Source organism: Petromyzon marinus, chromosome 19 (genome assembly GCF_048934315.1).
Source record: "Petromyzon marinus isolate PM22_M1 ecotype Great Lakes invasive population chromosome 19, UKy_Petmar_22M1.pri1.0, whole genome shotgun sequence".
Taxonomy (NCBI): domain Eukaryota; kingdom Metazoa; phylum Chordata; class Hyperoartia; order Petromyzontiformes; family Petromyzontidae; genus Petromyzon; species Petromyzon marinus.
The window spans coordinates 1,833,007-1,856,524 of NC_133685.1; the positions used below are offsets into that span (position 1 = coordinate 1,833,007).

Below are 23,518 nucleotides of genomic sequence, written 5' to 3' on the forward strand. Positions count from 1 at the left end.
TGAGTGTGCAGCACACACGGCCTTAGGTCCAATGATACAACTATAAAGTCAATCATTGACCTTCGGCCCAAAGTGCTCTATTACAAAGTACACTTATAAGCATCCTTGTGTTCGAACATGGTGTTTGTTATTGGCATTCCGTGACTAGCGCAGAATTCCAATAACATATCACCGTTCGGGTTCAGATCAAGGGGGCCATTCCACCCAATCACGCCTCTCCAGGTATCTCCATCATTTCCCACGTGAACCCTGAAGTCGCCCAGTAAGACTGTGGAGTCAGTAGGTGGCACTCTGTCGAGTACTGCACCCACCGTCTCCAAGAAGGCCGAATACTCTGAACTGCTGTTTGGTGCATAAGCACAGACAACAGTCAGAGTTTTACTTTCTGACACCCATTGAGGCGACTCTCTCATCCACTGGGACAAACTCCAACTGAACAGCACCCAGCCAGGGGCTTGTGAGTATCCCCACACCCGCCCGGGGCCTCTCACCAGGGGCTACTCCGGAATAGGAGAGAGACCACCCCCGATAGAGAATTTTGGTTCCAGTACCAATGCTGTGTGTGGAGGTGAGACCGACTATATAAAGTCGGTACCTTTCCACCTCCTCCACCAGCTGGGCCTCCTTCCCCCCCCCCCCAATGACGTGGCATTCCACGTCAAAATAGCTCATTGTCCGTCGCCAAGGTCCACCCCGTCCTTGACAATTACTCTCGCCCCCATACTGGCATCGCACACCCGCCCCTCACCCTTCCTCCTGCGGATGGTGGACCCGCAAGATGGCACCACGTAGCCATTGCGGAATGGGCCCAACCGGGTAACGTGGGGGGTCACCCGGCCACCAGGTGCTTGCCGGCGAACTCCATCCCCAGGCGTGACTCCAGGGGGGTGTCCTGGTATACCTTGTCCGGGCAAAGTTCTCTGATTTTTGTATTTTTTTACCATTCATGAGGGGCTTTTTTACTGTTATTGTCTGGAACCTCCCCCCAGACCTGTTCGCCAGGAGAGACCCTACCAGGAGTACAAAACTCCAGGGGACGTAGCTCTGAGGGTCATTGAAAGACAAAAACCCTACCACCACGATAAGGTTACGATCTCGATTTAAAGCTTTCGTGACTGCAAGGATTCATCTTCTTTGGTTCTTTCGGTAAAGTCACGTAGACTGAGAATAAAATAATAAATTGATAAAATAAAATAACACAATAAAATTCTCACGACGTTTCGGCCACAACACAAGCGGCCTTCATCAGGTGAAGGGACGAGACTGTCTAGAGGACGGCTACCATGAGAGATTCGTTCATGAGGCCATTCACATATACAAGGACAGAGACAATTTCAATCGAGAAGATGGATTCTGGCTTAGTAACCATTGGAAAGATGTTTTAAACCATTTCCGTTCTTAATTAATTGTATTTTACGATGACCTTCAGACCGCAGCTCTTTCGCTGGCATTGACTCTTAATACCTCTCACACCACGGTTAATGGTATGGTTTACAACATGGAGTATAACAGCGCCTCGCAGCTGTCTCCGTTCCGACCATGGATGTACTCGTCCGTCTGAAAGGGGCCCGTAGCTATCCGTGGTGCTAAAGTTGAGGGTAAGAATCCACCCATTTTTTCGCCATATAGCATTGTGATATATAACGACTTATTGTTGGTAGCTTAGCTGATTGGAGAATATATAGAGTTTATTGATAACATTGAGGTAATTTATAATTTAGTTTTTTATTGGTTCACTATGTAGTATTCATTATATAGTGTAGTGTATACCCAGTTACTGTAAATAGCTCAGATGTGTAGGCTTTGACTTCAACATAGCCATTTCTGTGACCAGTCACAAGCTAATCACTCAGTTATTTCAATGCTAAATTATCCTGTTTGATTTGTACTAGGTGCCTCTGTGAATGTGTATGCTCTGACTTTAACATAGCTATTTCTGTGACCAGTCACAAGCTAATCACTCAGCTATTTCAATGCTAAATTCTATGCTAATTCCTTTGTCAAGGGGTGCCTCTGTGGATGTGTATGCTTTGACTTTAACATAGCCATTTCTGTGACCAGTCACAAGCTAATCACTCAGCTATTTCAATGCTAAATTCTATGCTAATTCCTTTGTCAAGGGGTGCCTCTGTGGATGTGTATGCTTTGAATTTAACATAGCCATTTCTGTGACCAGTCACAAGCTAATCACTCAGCTATTTCAATGCTAAATTCTATGCTAATTCCTTTGTCAAGGCGCTTTGTGTCTTCTCACACAGCTTAAAGGTCGCGATCTAAGCGTGGCTTTGTTCGCTCCAGCGCTGTCCTCCAGACAGTCTCGTCCCTTCACCTGATGAATGCCACTTGTGTTGTGGCCAAAACGTCGTGAGAATTTTATTGTGTTATTTTATTTTATCAATTTATCATTTTATTCTCATTCTACGTGACTTTACCGAAAGAACCAAAGAAGAAGGTTACGATCCTTCGGTGATGCTGGCACACGTGGCCTGCTCTGTCTCTCAATTAACATCACGGGGTCGTTAACGTCCACCGGTTAATACACCAGCAATGTTAATACACCCGCAGCGTGAATAAACCCGTAACGTTAACCAGGGTGGCCACGGGGCTTGAACCAGAAACTTCCGTAACAAGCGACAAACGTGCCACCACCAGGCCCACGTCACCCACCTGTCATGCTGACGTTGAGGATGAAGATGTTAATGAAGCTTTTGGTGGAGTTTTTCAGTGCTTCGGTCACTATCGACCAGCTCATGACATTCCCAGGACTCAGAAGAATATTCAGGTCTGCATTAACGCTCCCGTTCCAGAACCTCTTCACGATGACGCCCACATAGGAGTCCAGCCTTTTAGACATCTCTCGGTCCAGCTGCAACGGCAATTGGAGAGGCAAAGCGTTGAGATGAGGCAAAGCGTTGAGATTAGGCGTGCAGACGGATTTCAAGGCAGAAGGGCAGACTGACAGGAGCCATTTATAATTATGAAAATAACAATCATCGTTTCGAGCCGTAAAGAGGCGCACAGTATTCGTTCAGTCTGCGAGAGAGAGAACAACTCGGAGGGGCAAGGAGGAACCGCAGATAAGCAGGACAGGAAGCAGCAGCAGCCAGGCGGTGAGCCGACGCAAAATCTCCCCCCACCCCCAAGTTCTACGGCCCTGTATATATCGAGGTGTTATCGGCCAATTTATGAGAATTCACATGCAGGAGGAAACCGGATCACCCGGAGAAATTCCAGGAGCACGAGAGGGCAATTCTCTATGCCGTAGAGATGGAAACGAGTGGAGTTCACGTTTGCTTTACCGCCTTCTCGTGGCGAGCCAAGGTTACAGGCACCTCCTTGACGCCCGCCGGAAGGGAGTTTGACAACATCTGTGTGCGGTGATCCACCAACCCCTCGCTGCTGCTGCCTCCGCAGCGCTGGATTACAGGCAGCAGCCACGTGCAGCGTGGCCACCACCGCTAAGATTTACAGATCTGATGGACAGATGCGGTTTCACAAGAAGCCCTTTGGGCTTAGCCCAAAGTGGTGGGCCTCGTGTGGCAGCGTGGGATGTGTCCGGCCCTCGGCCCGTAGGCTGCCCACGCCTGACGTAGGCCAAAGAAGTGCACGAATGTAGTGGTGGTGCTGGCCTCATCGGGGCGCCCTAAGAAGAAATTATTTTAAGCGCCCACCCCCAAACCCCTTTATAAACTCCAAGTGAGATTACAAAAGAGACAGAGAGAAAAGAGGCAGATGCAGCGAAACTGGAGAGCCGGTGAAAAAGATGGCATTAGGTGAGAGAGGAGAGATAGAGACGAGGCAAAGACAAGAGTGATTCATTATCCATTAACAAGTGTTAAACCCTACATGTTGAAATTATTCATTACCTTTCCATTGAGCTTTGTTTTTTTGGGACTAAAACCTGAGCTGACATTTAGTTCTGACCCCCACGTGCTGTACAAACCCAGGGCTCCCTCGGGCCGAGTTTGCTCACGGCCAGTGGGGGCGAGGGGGCATTACCTCGGTCTTCAGTTCTGTGGCGAGTGCCGTAAACTCTTCGGACTTCGGAGACTCGAGCTTCTTGTCGAACACGCGGTCGATCCGCAGCGTGGCTTCATACCGGTTGAAATCTGCGGGGAACCACGATCAATTTTACACGAGTGCGCATGTTACGTTTTTTTCACGTAATAATTCTGCCACCTGACCTTTCCATGAGAGAGGCTCAAGCGAGGCTTTCCCTGGGGAAAACATTTGAAGAAAGTAAAAAATTCAAACGTGTACAAAACTTCGGAACATGAAGCATGCATAGTTGACTTTAGTAAGGCACGAGGTGTAATGGAGGTGATTAGCGGCGCACTGCGCTTGCGACCCAGAGGGTGCAAGTTCGATCTCCCGGCATGGCAGTCGAGTGCCTTCAATCCTCCCCACCTGTGTCCATCCAGCAGAATAAATGGGTGCACTGCAGACAGCCGATCGGCATGTCGCGTGTAGTGGGGTAAAGTGTGGGTATCGCGCATCTTCCAAGAAGTCTGGCATGCAGCTGCTTGCTCACGCTACAGCTGGCACAAGGGCTTTCACTAGCGATAGCCTCTCGGGCGTATTTGGCAAACTCTTCTACACCGGTCAGGTGTTTTGGAAGAGTTTGAGAGTGCCCACACTTTACCCCACCGAAGGCAACTTGTCGATCGACTGTGCTGTACCCATTCATTCCGCTACCCAAATCAGAGGCCACGCTATGCCCAAACAAATAACTACCCACACGTTAAAATGTATGCCTGAAACGGTGGAACTTTTCCCGTGGTAACGGTCTCCGTCGCGATTCTGCGCTATGGAAGGAAGTGGCGAGCCGCTTTGCTCTGTTGTTGCTCTGTGCGGAGTACGACACAGGCCCACGAGGACTCACCTCTGCAATCCACACCGGGGAACCCTCCAGACGGACAGCTCTCTGTTGAGAAAAGAGAAACGCGGAGCATGAATCGATGAAGCAGACGTCCGACAGCAACCCTCGCATCACCGGCAGGTCGATGAAACTCCCAAACACAGATAACCGGGCGGCTCAGAGCGCTGAGCCGGCGCCGTTGGGAGCCCGGGTACAAATCCAGGCAGCTGATATCAGCAAACTGAGTCGCAATGACCCACTTCGCATGCAACTAATGCATCGCGAGTACCGCCCATGGCCCTGCTTGGCTCCAAGCCAGATTCCGATGTCTTCTTGTGAGGCCAGCGCATCACGGAGTGGCCATGTCTCGGCTCGGCAAATAGACAATGGAGAACTATCCATACCGTGAGGGGCCTGTGCTGGCCTGGCTTGGATACGGCAGCGGAAAAAGCCCACCCTCCGCCCGCTCCCCTCCGCTCCCCCTCCCCCTTCCCCTCCCGCTCCCCTCCCCTCCCCTGCCACTCCCCTCACCCTCCCTCCCACTCCCCTCCCACTACACTCCCCTCTTGTCCACACTCCCCTCCCGCTCCCCTCCCCGTACCCGTCGAGAGAACTCCGTTGTCGGAGTTGGTGGGGAAAGCGGCGGAGCTCTTGACGCCGTTGCTCACGGTGAAGAGCGCCACGGTGTAGCTCCTGCCCCACACCAGCCCCAGCACCTGCTGCTTGAGCCCCGTGCCGTTGCTGATGTGAAAGACGCGCCCCTCCGCCGTGGAGGAGGTGTTCTCCGTGGGCGCCACGCTCAGGGTGAACGAGTCGAACTGGCCGCTCGGAGCGTCCCACGTGACGGTGATGGATGAGAACGTCTTGCTGGCGTGAACGTTCACCGCCGTCAGGGGCTCTGTTGCGGAGACGACGGAAATGCAGCGGGGTCATCGTTGTCGTCGTCATTATCGTTTTCATCATTGTAATCGTCGTCATCGTCATCAAGATCGTCGTCGTAATGATCATTGTAATCATCGTCATCATCATAAATGTCGTCATAATCGTTGTCATTGAATCAATCACCATCAGCATTAATCGATCATCATAATTTAATCAATCATCGTTTAATCAATCGTCATCATATAATCAAGCAACAGGCTGTCGTCATGACGAAAAAAACGTATTTACAAATTCACATGGGCCATCAATATCATCGCTCTTAAGCACTGGTTATCATCAACCACACTCCACCCATTGCTGGATGAAGGCCTCCTCAAGCCGCTGCTCATGACCCCAACACACGCACGCGAGATTATTTTATCGCGGATCGCATCGCTCTATCTCCGCGGAGGAATGCGCTCTGGAGTAGCGGCGTCACCTCCTTCAGCTGCCACTCCGTCGTTAGTCTCGATCCCCGGGCGCCGTCCCGTCTGGCGACGCGTGCTCCCCAAAGCCCCTCGTTCGTCCCGTTCAATAGTGGGCACCACAGTGGCAAGATGTTTGCGTGTCTCTCTCTCTCACGCGTATTTGTCTGCTGCACATTTTAATTGGCTGCTGTACATTTCCACAAGATAAGCCACTTCGTTGAGCTTTCATTTGTGAGAAGCAGGTCATTTCTGAAAAATAGCTACATAGCTCAGTGGGCCTTACAGCGGTACCAACGGGAATGGAGCCGCTGCCGTGTTTGTTGTTGCTGTCATTGTTGTTGTCATTGTTGTCGTCGTCGTTGTCGTCTTTGTCGTCGTCATTGTCATCGTCGCAACAATGGGGCAGCGAGTGCCGTATCACGCGCTCGTGATCAGCGGAGAGCGAGAGAGAGAGTCAGCACAGAGAGAGAGAGAGTGCGGACAGAGAGAGAGCAGCTCCGCACTCTCCACGGACCCCCCCACCCCCCCCGCCCCCCCGAGCGCCCTACTGGTCGTGGCGTTGAGCTGCACGGCATCGCCCGTCAAGTTGCCCCGGTAGCTGTGGACCGTGAAGCTGTACGTGACGCCGGGATCCAGCCCCAGGAACTTGACGCCCAGCTCGGAGGCGGGCAGCGACTTCCAGACAACCACCGTTTTGCCACTGTCTGTGTGTGTCCGCGTGCAGTTGAAGCCATCCACAGGGCTGCTGGGGTACAGCCAGCTCAGGTCAAGCTCCGTCGTCGTTTGCAACGACACGCTGACGTTCCGTGGGGGCGGAAGCGCTGCGGTGGGGTGGGAGGAAATGGGGGGGGGAGAAGACGAGGGAAGAGAGAGTGGGGAGTCACGACAGAAGGAGTGCTGACCAGTGATCATTTCGTTTCGCATCATGCCGTGAATAGCAATGTGACGGCAATCTGGGCGTGTGCGGTGGGGGTGCCACCCTCACCGCTGCACTGCCACCCCGGGGAGGTGGGCATCACGTCGATGAACGGAAAGGGGCAGGTGCAGGAGTAGGTGCCGTTCTTGTTAATGCAGTCGGCGTTGGCGTCGCAGTAGATGCTCTTGTCTGCGCACTCGTTCACGTCTGATCGTTTGGGGAGGTGGGGGGCGGGGGGGTGGTGAAGTCCGAGCAGCGTTGCCGTTATCACATTAAATTCAACAACATCGTCATCATCATCATCACCATCGTCATCCGTGGTCATCCACTGCTGGTTGAAAGCCTCGCTCTCCAAACCCTTTTGTCACCTCTCCTGACCCTGCGTCGTAACGATTCGCTCCAGCCAAAGCCCACCGACCGGTACGGTGAAGCATGATAAAAACAACAGTGGATTGACAAAAGGGCCGCAGAGCTATTATTGTTACTGGAGCTACAATCTTCCCATGGATGGTCAAGTGGTGAACTTAATAACTCACTTCATCCGCCGAATCCAAACCCTTACTTCTCAGGCCAGTGAGCTGTTGTGGGCTATCCAGTGTCTCGAGGACGCTAGTCACCCTTCTGTCGTCCATCGCGTCCAATTCGTCAGATATATGACGCTAAGCGGCAACGAGCCTCGTTCGTGCTTGGATGGAATAATGACTGGCTGGGAATACCAGCTGTCGTAGGCTTGGGCTTCAAATTGTGAAATATCAGAGATAGTAGTAGAGCAATGGATCCTTGAATCCATCTGTGCCACAGCTTTGACTGCAAGTCGAAGAGTCTCTACGTGAATTTAGGAAATGGCAAAGGAGAAGGATTTGTATATACAAAGGGGGGCTCCAACACTATAACAGGCCCAAGGCCCCATGAAACTTAATTCAGCACTCACTGAACCACAACTTCAGGATATGGATTTATATTAATAGGGCATTTAGATGCCCCCAGAACCTCAAAAGATTAACATCACATCTCACCTCAATCATTCCATTGCCCAGCTGTGGTTTAGCCTAGGGGAACCCCTGATAACAGCTGTGCCTGTGCGGGACGACGTGACGCAGCACCGGCAGGCAATTGCCCATTAGTCTGCCAATAGTGGGGGCGATGCTGCTGTCGGTCATTACAATTATTTTAATTTGGAGGAAAATTGGACCGTGACACCGACACACGTGACCTGCTCTGTCTCTCGAATAACATAACGGGCTGGTTCACGTTTATTTCGTTTCTCAATCCGCTTGTCCTGGTGAGGGTCGCAGCGGCAGCATGTTGAGTAGAGTGGTCCAGACCTCCCACTCCCTGGCGACAGACTCTAGCTCTGCCTGTGGAATTTCCAGGCGTTCCCAGGCCAGCCGAGCGACATAGCGTGTCCTAGGCCGGCCCCGGGGCCTTCGCCAAGTGGGATGTACCCGGTAGAGTTCCAGGGGGAGTCTATCGGGGGGCATCCTTACCGGGTGACCGAACCACCTCAACCGGCTCCTCTCAATGCAGAGCAGGAGTGGCTCGACTCCGAAGCTCTCCCGGATTACCGAGCTCCTCACCAATTATGGAGAGTGAGCCCATCAACCATGCGGAGAAACCTCAATTCGGCCCCTTGTACGTGTGATCTCATCCTTTCCGTCATTACCCACAGTGCATGACCATAGGTGAGGGTGGGAATGTAGATCGACCTGTAAACCAAGAGCTTTGTTCGAGAACTCAGCTCCCGCTTCACGACCATGGAACAGCACAGCGCCTGCAACACTGTGGACGCCGCACCGATCCGCTGGCCGATCTTTCGCTCCAACTCCTCCACTTAGGGCAGCTGTTCCCCCCTCACCTGGAAAGAACAATCCACCGTCTCCCAGGGGTGAACCATGACCTCAGATTTGGAGGTGCTGATCCTCATCCCAGCCGCTTCACACTCGGAATCAAACCGTTCAAGTGCACGCTGGAGATCACAGACTGACGAGGCAAAGAGGACAACGTCATCTGCAAAAAGCAGCGACGCCACCTCTCCATACCTCGGCTGCACCTGTCCGTGAAAATCACAAACAGTAGTGGCTACAAGACGCACCCTTGGCGGAGTCCAACACCCACAGTGAACGACTTCGATTTAACACCAAAAATAGGGACACAGCTCTCACTCTGGGAATAGAGCGACCAGATAGCACACAAAAGGGGCACCAGTAGATCGTACTCCCGCAGCACCTCTCACAAGACATTGCAGGGAACACGGTCATATTCCTTCCCCAAGTCTACAAAGCAGAGGTCGACTGCAGAAGCATACTCTCATGACCCCTCAAACATCTGTGAAAGGGAAAAGAGCTGGTCCATTGTTCCACGACCATAACGGAATCCACATTGTTCCCCCTGAATCTGGGGCTCGAGCACCGGGAAGGGCCTCCTCTCCAGCACTCTGGCATAGGCTTTCCCTAGGACACTGAGGAGTGTGATTCCCCTGTAGTTGCAGCACACCCTCTGGTCCCCTTTTATGAAAATGGGAAGCAAAACCCCAGTTTGCCAATCCAGAGGGGATGTACCCGCCTTCCATGCAACATTGAGGAGGCACGTTAACTACGACACTCCTAACACTGTCCAGTACTTTCAACAACTCTGGGCGAATCTCGTCCACCCCGGCAGCTTCGAAGGCCCTCGACCGCCACAACAACTTCAGCAGCCGTGATGGATCCTACCCACCCCCCACCCCCCACCCCAGCCGTTTCCAGGACTGCATCCTGAGAGGAGGGCATATCCACCGGGTTGAGGAGCTCCTCAGTGTTCCTTCCGCCTCTCGACTGTCTCCGAAGTTGAGGTCAATGTTACGCCGCCACCCTGACTGAAAACAGCCTGGGCCACGTCCCGGAGACCTCTCCCCTAAGACGTCCCCCTCCATGGCCTCTCCAAACTCCTCCCACCCCCCGGGGCTTTCGTTTAAGCGACTGCTGCAGCTGCCGCACTCTTGGCAAGCCGGTACCTCTCTATCGAGACAGGAGACCTTTTTACGAGCATGGCTCAGAAAGCCTCCTTCTTCAACTTGACAGTTTCCCTCACCACTGGTGTCCACCAGCGGATCCTAGGGTTGCCGCCATGACTGGCACCAACTGCCTTCAGGTCACAGCTTTTTGCAGCTGCATCCACAATCGAGGCCCTGAACACCGTCCACTCGGACTCAATGTCCATAACCTCCCCTGGAGCGCAGGATAAGTTTTATCGGAGATGGAAGTTTAAATCTTTCTGCGCTGGGTCTTCCGCCAGACGTTCCCAGAAAACCCGAACTATTCGATTGGGCCTTCCACGTCTATCTGGTCGGTGCCCCAAGCGTTGGGCCCAATTTACCATGAGGTTGTGATCAGTTGACAGCTCTGCCCCTCTCGTCACCTGAGTGTGCAGCACACACGGCCTTAGGTCCAATGATACAACTATAAAGTCAATCATTGACCTTCGGCCCAAAGTGCTCTATTACAAAGTACACTTATAAGCATCCTTGTGTTCGAACACGGTGTTTGTTATTGGCATTCCGTGACTAGCGCAGAATTCCAATAAGATATCACCGTTCGGGTTCAGATCAAAGGAGCCATTCCACCCAATCACGCCTCTCCAGGTATCTCCATCATTTCCCACGTGAACCCTGAAGTCGCCCAGTAAGACTGTGGAGTCAGTAGGTGGCACTCTGTCGAGTACTGCACCCACCGTCTCCAAGAAGGCCGAATACTCTGAACTGCTGTTTGGTGCATAAGCACAGACAACAGTCAGAGTTTTACTTTCTGACACCCATTGAGGCGACTCTCTCATCCACTGGGACAAACTCCAACTGAACAGCACCCAGCCAGGGGCTTGTGAGTATCCCCACACCCGCCCGGGGCCTCTCACCAGGGGCTACTCCGGAATAGGAGAGAGACCACCCCCAATAGAGAATTTTGGTTCCAGTACCAATGCTGTGTGTGGAGGTGAGACCGACTATATAAAGTCGGTACCTTTCCACCTCCTCCACCAGCTGGGCCTCCTTCCCCCCCCCCACAATGACGTGGCATTCCACGTCAAAATAGCTCATTGTCCGTCGCCAAGGTCCACCCCGTCCTTGACAATTACTCTCGCCCCCATACTGGCATCGCACACCCACCCCTCACCCTTCGTCCTGCGGATGGTGGACCCGCAAGATGGCACCACGTAGCCATTGCGGAATGGGCCCAACCGGGTAACGTGGGGGGTCACCCGGCCACCAGGTGCTTGCCGGCGAACTCCATCCCCAGGCGTGACTCCAGGGGGGTGTCCTGGTATACCTTGTCCGGGCAAAGTTCTCTGATTTTTGTATTTTTTTACCATTCATGAGGGGCTTTTTTACTGTTATTGTCTGGAACCTCCCCCCAGACCTGTTCGCCAGGAGAGACCCTACCAGGAGTACAAAACTCCAGGGGACGTAGCTCTGAGGGTCATTGAAATACACAAACCCTACCACCACGATAAGGTTACGATCTCGATTTAAAGCTTTCGTGACTGCAAGGATTCATCTTCTTTGGTTCTTTCGGTAAAGTCACGTAGAATGAGAATAAAATAATAAATTGATTAAAAAAAAATAACACAATAAAATTCTCACGACGTTTCGGCCACAACACAAGCGGCCTTCATCAGGTGAAGGGACGAGACTGTCTAGAGGACGGCTACCATGAGAGATTCGTTCATGAGGCCATTCACATATACAAGGACAGAGACAATTTCAATCGAGAAGATGGATTCTGGCTTAGTAACCATTGGAAAGATGTTTTAAACCATTTCCGTTCTTAATTAATTGTATTTTACGATGACCTTCAGACCGCAGCTCTTTCGCTGGCATTGACTCTTAATACCTCTCACACCACGGTTAATGGTATGGTTTACAACATGGAGTATAACAGCGCCTCGCAGCTCTCTCCGTTCCGACCATGGATGTACTCGTCCGTCTGAAAGGGGCCCGTAGCTATCCGTGGTGCTAAAGTTGAGGGAAAGAATCCACCCATTTTTTCGCCATATAGCATTGTGATATATAACGACTTATTGTTGGTAGCTTAGCTGATTGGAGAATATATAGAGTTTATTGATAACATTGAGGTAATTTATAATTTAGTTTTTTATTGGTTCACTATGTAGTATTCATTATATAGTGTAGTGTATACCCAGTTACTGTAAATAGCTCAGATGTGTAGGCTTTGACTTCAACATAGCCATTTCTGTGACCAGTCACAAGCTAATCACTCAGTTATTTCAATGCTAAATTCTCCTAGTTATTTCAATGCTAAATTATCCTGTTTGATTTGTACTAGGTGCCTCTGTGAATGTGTATGCTCTGACTTTAACATAGCTATTTCTGTGACCAGTCACAAGCTAATCACTCAGCTATTTCAATGCTAAATTCTATGCTAATTCCTTTGTCAAGGGGTGCCTCTGTGGATGTGTATGCTTTGACTTTAACATAGCCATTTCTGTGACCAGTCACAAGCTAATCACTCAGCTATTTCAATGCTAAATTCTATGCTAATTCCTTTGTCAAGGGGTGCCTCTGTGGATGTGTATGCTTTGAATTTAACATAGCCATTTCTGTGACCAGTCACAAGCTAATCACTCAGCTATTTCAATGCTAAATTCTATGCTAATTCCTTTGTCAAGGCGCTTTGTGTCTTCTCACACAGCTTAAAGGTCGCGATCTAAGCGTGGCTTTGTTCGCTCCAGCGCTGTCCTCCAGACAGTCTCATCCCTTCACCTGATGAATGCCACTTGTGTTGTGGCCAAAACGTCGTGAGAATTTTATTGTGTTATTTTATTTTATCAATTTATTATTTTATTCTCATTCTACATGACTTTACCGAAAGAACCAAAGAAGAAGGTTACGATCCTTCGGTGATGCTGGCACACGTGGCCTGCTCTGTCTCTCAATTAACATCACGGGGTCGTTAACGTCCACCGGTTAATACACCAGCAATGTTAATACACCCGCAGCGTGAATAAACCCGTAACGTTAACCAGGGTGGCCACGGGGCTTGAACCAGAAACTTCCGTAACAAGCGACAAACGTGCCACCACCAGGCCCACGTCACCCACCTGTCATGCTGACGTTGAGGATGAAGATGTTATTGAAGCTTTTGGTGGAGTTTTTCAGTGCTTCGGTCACTATCGACCAGCTCATGACATTCCCAGGACTCAGAAGAATATTCAGGTCTGCATTAACGCTCCCGTTCCAGAACCTCTTCACGATGACGCCCACATAGGAGTCCAGCCTTTTAGACATCTCTCGGTCCATCTGCAATGGCAATTGGAGAGGCAAAGCGTTGAGATGAGGCAAAGCGTTGAGATTAGGCGTGCAGACGGATTTCAAGGCAGAAGGGCAGACTGACAGGAGCCATTTATAATTATGACAATAACAATCATCGTTTCGAGCCGTAAAGAGGTGCACAGTATTCGTTCAGTCTGCGAGAGAGAGAACAACTCGGAGGGGCGAGGAGGAACCGCAGATAAGCAGGACAGGTAGCAGCAGCAGCCAGGCGGTGAGCCGACGCAAAATCTCCCCCCACCCCCCAAGTTCTACGGCCCTATATATATCGAGGTGTTATCGGCCAATTTATGAGAATTCACATGCAGGAGGAAACCGGATCACCCGGAGAAATTCCAGGAGCACGAGAGGGCAATTCTCTATGCCGTAGAGATGGAAACGAGTGGAGTTCACGTTTGCTTTACCGCCTTCTCGTGGCGAGCCAAGGTTACAGGCACCTCCTTGACGCCCGCCGGAAGGGAGTTTTTGGCAACATCTGTGTGCGGTGATCCACCAACCCCTCGCTGCTGCTGCCTCCGCAGCGCTGGATTACAGGCAGCAGCCACGTGCAGCGTGGCCACCACCGCTAAGATTTACAGATCTGATGGACAGATGCGGTTTCACAAGAAGCCCTTTGGGCTTAGCCCAAAGTGGTGGGCCTCGTGTGGCAGCGTGGGATGTGTCCGGCCCTCGGCCCGTAGGCTGCCCACGCCTGACGTAGGCCAAAGAAGTGCACGAATGTAGTGGTGGTGCTGGCCTCATCGGGGCGCCCTAAGAAGAAATTATTTTAAGCGCCCACCCCCAAACCCCTTTATAAACTCCAAGTGAGATTACAAAAGAGACAGAGAGAAAAGAGGCAGATGCAGCGAAACTGGAGAGCCGGTGAAAAAGATGGCATTAGGTGAGAGAGGAGAGATAGAGACGAGGCAAAGACAAGAGTGATTCATTATCCATTAATAAGTGTTAAAGCCTACATGTTGAAATTATTCATTACCTTTCCATTGAGCTTTGTTTTTTTGGGACTAAAACCTGAGCTGACATTTAGTTCTGACCCCCACGTGCTGTACAAACCCAGGGCTCCCTCGGGCTGAGTTTGCTCACGGCCAGTGGGGGCGAGGGGGCATTACCTCGGTCTTCAGTTCTGTGGCGAGTGCCGTAAACTCTTTGGACGTCGGAGACTCGAGCTTCTTGTCGAACACGCGGTCGATCCGCAGCGTGGCTTCATACCGGTTGAAATCTGCGGGGAACCACGATCAATTTTACACGAGTGCGCATGTTACGTTTTTTTCACGTAATAATTCTGCCACCTGACCTTTCCATGAGAGAGGCTCAAGCGAGGCTTTCCCTGGGGAAAACATTTGAAGAAAGTAAAAAAGTCAAACGTGTACAAAACTTCGGAACATGAAGCATGCATAGTTGACTTTAGTAAGGCACGAGGTGTAATGGAGGTGATTAGCGGCGCACTGCGCTTGCGACCCAGAGGGTGCAAGTTCGATCTCCCGGCATGGCAGTCGAGTGCCTTCAATCCTCCCCACCTGTGTCCATCCAGCAGAATAAATGGGTGCACTGCAGACAGCCGATCGGCATGTCGCGTGTAGTGGGGTAAAGTGTGGGTATCGCGCATCTTCCAAGAAGTCTGGCATGCAGCTGCTTGCTCACGCTACAGCTGGCACAAGGGCTTTCACTAGCGATAGCCTCTCGGGCGTATTTGGCAAACTCTTCTACACCGGTCAGGTGTTTTGGAAGAGTTTGAGAGTGCCCACACTTTACCCCACCGAAGGCAACTTGTCGATCGACTGTGCTGTACCCATTCATTCCGCTACCCAAATCAGAGGCCACGCTATGCCCAAACAAATAACTACCCACACGTTAAAATGTACGCCTGAAACGGTGGAACTTTTCCCGTGGTAACGGTCTCCGTCGCGATTCTGCGCTATGGAAGGAAGTGGCGAGCCGCTTTGCTCTGTTGTTGCTCTGTGCGGAGTACGACACAGGCCCACGAGGACTCACCTCTGCAATCCACACCGGGGAACCCTCCAGACGGACAGCTCTCTGTTGAGAAAAGAGAAACGCGGAGCATGAATCGATGAAGCAGACGTCCGACAGCAACCCTCGCATCACCGGCAGGTCGATGAAACTCCCAAACACAGATAACCGGGCGGCTCAGAGCGCTGAGCCGGCGCCGTTGGGAGCCCGGGTACAAATCCAGGCAGCTGATATCAGCAAACTGAGTCGCAATGACCCACTTCGCACGCAACTAATGCATCGCGAGTACCGCCCATGGCCCTGCTTGGCTCCAAGCCAGATTCCGATGTCTTCTTGTGAGGCGAGCGCATCACGGAGTGGCCATGTCTCGGCTCGGCAAATAGACAATGGAGAACTATCCATACCGTGAGGGGCCTGTGCTGGCCTGGCTTGGATACGGCAGCGGAAAAAGCCCACCCTCCGCCCGCTCCCCTCCGCTCCCCCTCCCCCTTCCCCTCCCGCTCCCCTCCCCTCCCCTCCCCTCACCCTCCCTCCCACTCCCCTCCCACTACACTCCCCTCTTGTCCACACTCCCCTCCCGCTCCCCTTCCCGTACCCGTCGAGAGAACTCCGTTGTCGGAGTTGGTGGGGAAAGCGGCGGAGCTCTTGACGCCGTTGCTCACGGTGAAGAGCGCCACGGTGTAGCTCCTGCCCCACACCAGCCCCAGCACCTGCTGCTTGAGCCCCGTGCCGTTGCTGATGTGAAAGACGCGCCCCTCCGCCGTGGAGGAGGTGTTCTCCGTGGGCGCCACGCTCAGGGTGAACGAGTCGAACTGGCCGCTCGGAGCGTCCCACGTGACGGTGATGGATGAGAACGTCTTGCTGGCGTGAACGTTCACCGCCGTCAGGGGCTCTGTTGCGGAGACGACGGAAATGCAGCGGGGTCATCGTTGTCGTCGTCATTATCGTTTTCATCATTGTAATCGTCGTCATCGTCATCAAGATCGTCGTCATAATGATCATTGTAATCATGGTCATCATCGTCATTGTCGTCATCGTCGTCATTATGACCATCGTATTTGTCACAGTCATCATCGCTGTCCTCATTATGATTGTTTAAATAATTAACATCATTTGATAATCATCGTTGTCATTATCATTGAATCAATCACCATCAGCATTAATCGATCATCATAATTTCAATCAATCATTGTTTAATGTCGCCATTAGGAAAAAAACGTATTTACAAATTCACATGGCCCATCAATATCATCGCTCTTAAGCACTCGTTATCATCAACCACACTCCACCCATTGCTGGATGAAGGCCTCCTCAAGCTGCCGCTCATGATCCCAACACACGCACGCGAGATTATTTTATCGCGGATGGCATCGCTCTATCTCCACGGAGGAATGCGCTCTGGAGTAGCGGCGTCACCTCCTTCAGCTGCCACTCCGTCGTTAGTCTCGATCCCCGGGCCAGATGTTAGGTACCTCGCCTGGGATACGGGAGGTCGTGGGTTCCATCCCGACCCCGACGTCTGCTGTATATTTGGAGTTCGCGTGTCTCTTTCTCTCACGCGTATTTGGCTGCTGTACATTTTAATTGGCTGCTGTACATTTCCACGTGATAAACAACATCGTTGAGCTATCATTTGTGATAGGCAGGTCGCTTCTGAAAAAAGAGCTATATAGCTCAGTGGGCCTGGCCCGTCAAAATAAATGAATACCTATCTTCTTCTTGGTTCTTTCGGTAAAGTCACGTAGAATGGAAACAAAGTAATAAAAATAAAACATAACAAATTAAAATAAAATTCTCACGACGTTTCGGCCACAACACAAGTAGCCTTCTTCAGGTGATTTCACGCCTGCACACGACCCGACCCCCAGCAGCCAACTTTCACGGCAAACAGCGATACGCGTTTCTGTATTTTAAATTGTAAAGGCTACAGGTGAAGAAGGCTACATAATAAAATAAAATTCTCACGATGTTTCGGCCACAACACAAGTAGCCTTCTTCACCTGAAGGCTACTTGTGTTGTGGCCGAAACGTCGTGAGAATTTTATTTTATTATGTTTTATTTTTATTACTTTGTTTCCATTCTACGTGACTTTACCGAAAGAACCAAGAAGATGAATCCCTGCAGTCACGACAGCTTTAAATCGAAAATACCTATCTTCTCCCCTCTTTAAAGGAGCCGCTGCCGTGTTTGGTGTTGTTGTTGTCATTGTTGTTGATGTTGTCGTTGTTGTCATCGTCGTTGTTGTTGTTGCGTGCACTCGTGCACCGCTGCCAATGCAGCAGCAGCGCCACGAAAAGAAATAGGTGGCTCAATCGATTACTTAAATCGCTGGGACATCACAACGATGGTGCAAGCGAGCGCCGTGTCACGCGCTCGTGATCAGAGGAGAGCGAGAGAGAGAGAGAGAGTGAGCAAAGAGTGAGCACAGATAGAGAGTGAGCACAGAGAGAGAGTGAGCACAGAGAGAGTGAGCACACAGAGAGAGAGTGAGCACAGAGAGAGTGAGCACACAGAGAGAGCACACAGAGAGAGTGAGCACACAGAGAGAGTGAGCACACAGAGAGAGTGAGCACACAGAGAGAGTGAGCACACAGAGAGAGAGCACAGAGAGAGAGAGAGTGAGCACAGAGAGAGAGCACAGAGAGAGAGAGTGAGCACAGAGAGAGCACACAGACAGAGAGAGCACACAGAGAGAGTGAGCACACAGAGAGAGAGAGAGTACACAGAGAGAGTGAGCACACAGAGAGTGAGCACAGAGAGAGAGAGAGTGAGCACAGAGAGAGAGCACACACAGAGAGAGAGAGCACACACAGAGAGTGAGCACAGAGAGAGAGAGTGAGCACACAGAGAGAAAGCACACACAGAGAGTGAGCACAGAGAGAGAGTGAGCACACAGAGAGAGTAAGCACACAGAGAGTGAGCACAGAGAGAGAGAGTGAGCACAGAGAGAGAGCACAGAGAGAGAGCACACACACAGAGAGAGCACACACAGAGAGTGAGCACAGAGAGAGAGTGAGCACACAGAGAGAGTAAGCACACAGAGAGTGAGCACAGAGAGAGAGTGAGCACACAGAGAGAGTGAGCACACACAGAGAGTGAGCACACAGAGAGAGAGAGAGCACAGAGAGAGAGAGAGAGCACACAGAGAGAGAGAGTGAGCACACACACAGAGAGAGTGAGCACAGAGAGAGAGTGAGCACACAGAGAGTGAGCATAGAGAGAGAGCACACAGAGAGAGAGCACACACAGAGAGTGAGCACAGAGAGAGAGCACAGAGAGAGAGAGCACACAGAGAGAGAGCACACAGAGAGTGAGCACAGAGAGAGAGTGAGCACACAGAGAGAGAGCACACAGAGAGAGAGCACACACAGAGAGACAGCACACAGAGAGAGAGAGAGCACACAGAGAGAGCACAGAGAGAGAGCACAGAGAGAGAGCACACAGAGAGAGAGAGCACACAGAGAGAGAGTGAGCACAGAGAGATAGTGAGCACACAGAGAGAGAGTGAGCGCAGAGCAAGAGTGAGCACACAGAGAGAGAGTGAGCACAGAGAGATAGTGAGCACAGAGAGTGAGCACACAGAAAGAGAGCACACAGAGAAAGAGAGTGAGCACAGAGAGAGAGCACACACAGAGAGAGTGAGCACACAGAGAGAGTGAGCACACAGAGAGAGAGTGAGCACACAGAGAGAGAGTGAGCACACAGACAGAGAGAGCACACAGAGAGAGAGCACAGAGAGTGAGCACAGAGAGAGAGAGAGCACACAGAGAGAGAGAGAGAGCACACAGACAGAGAGAGCACAGAGAGAGAGCACAGAGAGAGAGAGAGAGCACAGAGAGTGAGCACAGAGAGAGAGAGCACAGAGAGAGAGAGCACACAGAGAGAGAGAGCACAGAGAGAGAGAGAGCACAGAGAGAGAGAGCACAGAGAGTGAGCACAGAGAGAGAGCACACAGAGAGAGAGTGAGCACAGAGCAAGAGTGAGCACAGAGAGAGTGAGCACAGAGAGAGAGCACACAGAGAGAGAGAGCACACAGAGAGAGAGTGAGCACACAGAGAGAGTGAGCGCAGAGCAAGAGTGAGCACACAGAGAGAGCACACAGAGAGAGAGCACAGAGAGAGCACACAGAGAGAGAGAGAGCACAGTGAGTGAGCACACAGAGTGAGTGAGTACAGAGAGTGAGCACAGAGAGAGAGAGAGCACACAGAGAGAGAGCAGCTCCGCACTCTCCACGGACCCCCCCCCCCCCCGAGCGCCCTACTGGTCGTGGCGTTGAGCTGCACGGCATCGCCCGTCAAGTTGCCCCGGTAGCTGTGGACCGTGAAGCTGTACGTGGTGCCGGGATCCAGCCCCAGGAACTTGACGCCCAGCTCGGAGGCGGGCAGCGACTTCCAGACAACCACCGTTTTGCCACTGTCTGTGTGTGTCCGCGTGCAGTTGAAGCCGTCCACAGGGCTGCTGGGGTACAGCCAGCTCAGGTCAAGCTCCGTCGTCGATTGCAACGACACGCTGACGTTCCGTGGGGGCTGAGGTGCTGCGGTGGGGTTGGAGGAAATGGGGGGGGGAGCAGACGAGGGAAGAGAGAGGAGAGAGTGGGGAGTCACGCCAGAAGCAGTGCTGACCAGTGATCATTTCAGTCAGAATGTAAAATGTTGAAATCGTGTTGTATTGTTTATTAAAGTATCTCACTGCAAAATCCCTGAAGGTGGAACAAACCGTTTGCAAGGGTGTCCAGGGTGTCGACTGATAAGGAGACACGCGTGCTGACAAGTTACTCTTAGTCCGTGGATTATTGCAGTCGCCCGGTCCCGTCGACTAAAGCAGTCTCAGGTTTCGGTGACTGTCAGTCAGAAACTGTTGCTCTGATTTCCCTCCGCAGGCCCACACACACACACACACAGAGACGGGAGCAGCCGCAAACGGGGCTACCTCACCGTCAACATTTATCGAATCATCTTCACAAAAACACGCGGGGCGTTGCGACGTTGAAGGCAACGATCCGCACGCTTTAGAAGACACGGCTTGCGTGCGGCGCGCCGAGCGAGTGTCGTGGCGCGCACGGGTGTAGCGTGGTTCTGGGCAGGTGCCTCACGTCGTTCGTGTGGACACGTGGAAAAGGGGCCGAGGGACACGCGACGGCTCTGACCGAATTCGCGTCACGTGCCGAGCTCGCGCGACACCCGCTACGTGGCATCGCAGGTTGCACGCAGAGCCATCCCTAGGATATGCGGGGAATCGGAAATATGTATTCATACTGGAGGAATCCGATGAGCTATAAAGCTCTTTTTCACAGATGTCCAGTAGGGGGCGGTAGTTTGAAGCCATCGGGGGGGGGGGGGGGGGGGTGGGGGGCCCACGGGGTGGGTGAGTTGCCCCGGGCCCCGCAACACCCCCCCCCACCTCGCCCGCCTACTACGGACGGTCCTGGTCGCAGGGGTCAAAGGTACGGACCGAGAGTGGCGCCGTTTGCGAGTAGCGGTCGCGCGCGCGGCGAGGACAGGCAGCGTCCGCAGGGCCTCACCCAGGCAGACTCTCCCCGCAGTGTTCACGGAGACGTCCTCGTAGAAGGGCAGGCACGAGCAGTTGAAGGAGCCCTCTGTGTTGGTGCACGTCCCGAACGGCGAGCAGTCGTTCCGCGTCGAGTTCTGGCACTCGTCGAAGTCTGCACGCACAAACATCCCCCGCAACGCCTTGAACAGAATGTCGCCGCTGTTGGCGAGCAGCCCCCTGTGCTGACCGTCACGGAACGCCACGGGGAGGGGGGTGGGGGGGGTGGCGAGCGCGATGCTCACCGGACATCAGGACGGACGAGACGTTCATGGGAAGTTTCGTATCGTTGGCCACGGCGAGCAGGATGTTTCTCAGGCCGTTCTCCACCGTCTGCATGGTCATGTTTACGAGATTGTCCACCACGATGAAGCTGTCCACCACGATGCTGCCATTCGTGAAGGAGTTCACCACCACCCTCACTTTGTCGCTGTTCAACTCAACCTTCAAGTGACTGTTCATCTGTTAAGTAAATGGATAAAACGGACGGAAAGAAAAATCAAGCGCACGCACGGATCCTGCGACGCAATTGACACGCCACGTTTGTCCGCCCCGGAAGTGTTTTGGCTCACGATCGGATTGGATCGTTCCGAGGGGATTCTCTTCAACTCCCTCTCGTGCCCGGGGGGGGGGGGGCTGCCGGCAGCAGTTCAGGGCTGCGCCTTTGCCCATTTTTTACGAGCTTCAACTTCCGCGTCGCCCCTCCGAGTGGCGCGAGGAGACGACGGGGCTGTGTGTGGTGGCAGCAGCGGCATCGAGACGGGGCTGTGACACCATCGCCTTGGCCAACAGAACTCAATCCACCCCGGGCTTTTTGGGCCATAACCCTTTAATCGATGTGTCGCGCGTTTTTCTCTCAGGCGAGTCCCCGAATGGCAAACGCAACCCCGGACTAAAGTTTAATTCGTACTGGATCACCTCTATGAGAGTCATCGTGCCCGCTATGACAGGGACACACACGGACGGACGGATGGACACGCAGACGGACAGACAGAGCGCATGCGTTCATTCACGCTTTCAACCTTAGTTGGAGAGCTTTCAAAACGAACAAGTTCCAGACTCTGCTTGGCCTCTCACCGATTTTTCCAGTGTGTCCTTCATTTTTTTGAATTTTTCCGAAGATTCGTTTTCCAAATCCCTGTCGAAGGCTTCCTCGATCTTGGTTTTCGACTCGAAGACTTTCATTTCTGAAAAAAACAGAGCACAACGAAAGGAATCATCGGGCGCAATCAAAACCCTGATGGCCAACGGCTCGGGATTGCCGACGGAATAGCAGCCCAGGATGGTGAAGGTGCCCCCACCAGGAGGGGAACGTCCTCCGAGGAGATTGGGAGCAACGGAGCGAAGGGATTTCGAGACGAATATTTTTCCGTTACGGGAGCATGCGCCGCATCCCTACGTCCGGCGGTGGATAGATCGTGGCCGATGGCGATTGGCGAATGTGCAAGTTGGGTTTGCACCCTCAATTTGGGGGAGGCGGTGGGGGGGGGGCATGATAGCCGTTGCCACCGGTTGCTTATTTCCAAAGATGATCCTCTTGTTGAGGTAGCTGCTGTCCTGAGAAACCCGTACACGTTCCCGGGACATCGCCCGTTACTTAATAGTGCCATGCGCAAGACAAATGTGAGATGGTATTCGTCATCATCTGTACCCCAGAGGTGAAGACTCCTGCACGATGTATAACTATTAACTATTTTTATTTTACCAGGTAAAGCCCACGGAGCGATGTAGCTTTTTTTCAGAAGCGACCTGGCCACAAATGATAGCTCAACAAAGTGGCTTACCGTGTGGAAATAGACAGCAACCACATACTCGAAAGGCGCGTTTCTAAATGTGGAGGGGAAAACCGGAGAACCCAGAGAAAAAAATCCCACGTGACTGTGGGGAGAGAGACACGCAAGCTCCAAATATACAGCAGGCATAGCAGTTGGGATCGAACTCACGACCTCCTGCATACCAGGCAACGGAATCAACATCTCACCATCGCGTTTTAAGATCAGAGCCTAATTCGTTCACGGTAAACTCTCACGATCACAGTGAGTTTCGTGGCCAGATGGATCAACCACCTTCGGTGAAAATATACCCTGCCCACACACGATGATGGTAATTAAATTCTCCCAGGGATCGAACCCACGACCTCCTGCATACCGGGCGAGGGAGATAACATCCCCTAGCCACCGCGGTGCCCTCGATGTAAAACGCGTGACAGCGGCTACCTTCTTGGCATAAGTCTCCGCGGAATCCGATGGGACACACGCAGGTGTAGTTGCTGGCATTGTTGCGGCACTTGACGTTGTGACGACACCGCTGCTGGTCGCAGTAATTGACTGCACGCACACACACACGCACACACGCACGCACACACGCACGCATGCGCACGAGGAGGGGGGGGGGGGGTTCGTCACGTGCATCCGGTGAGCGCGCGTGGCCGCGAGAGGCACAGAACGCGCACGCGTGAGGCAGACGGCGACCGACGCGGTGGCGGCAGCGGCTATCGATGGTGTGCAGGCGGTGCAATTGCGCCGCGGGCCCGGGCACTGAGCTAACGAGGAGGGGGTGGAAA

General features: G+C 52.4%; 1 protein-coding gene across 1 annotated transcript in view; it reads right to left on the reverse strand.

The window, feature by feature from the left end:
• The window catches only part of LOC142925112 (uncharacterized), a 57,957-nt gene that overhangs the window by 12,882 nt on the left and 21,557 nt on the right, over window positions 1-23,518 (reverse strand). Inside the window, exons 9-23 of the mRNA XM_076067980.1 lie at window positions 23,172-23,282; window positions 22,033-22,142; window positions 21,201-21,417; window positions 20,930-21,070; window positions 19,670-19,942; window positions 16,003-16,299; window positions 15,432-15,473; window positions 14,549-14,658; window positions 13,214-13,412; window positions 7,193-7,330; window positions 6,756-7,028; window positions 5,460-5,756; window positions 4,883-4,924; window positions 4,000-4,109; window positions 2,668-2,866 (exon numbers count right to left, since the gene is read on the reverse strand). Coding sequence (XP_075924095.1) covers window positions 2,668-2,866; window positions 4,000-4,109; window positions 4,883-4,924; window positions 5,460-5,756; window positions 6,756-7,028; window positions 7,193-7,330; window positions 13,214-13,412; window positions 14,549-14,658; window positions 15,432-15,473; window positions 16,003-16,299; window positions 19,670-19,942; window positions 20,930-21,070; window positions 21,201-21,417; window positions 22,033-22,142; window positions 23,172-23,282 — 2,559 coding nt within the window. The remainder of the gene's footprint in view (window positions 1-2,667; window positions 2,867-3,999; window positions 4,110-4,882; window positions 4,925-5,459; window positions 5,757-6,755; window positions 7,029-7,192; window positions 7,331-13,213; window positions 13,413-14,548; window positions 14,659-15,431; window positions 15,474-16,002; window positions 16,300-19,669; window positions 19,943-20,929; window positions 21,071-21,200; window positions 21,418-22,032; window positions 22,143-23,171; window positions 23,283-23,518) is intronic.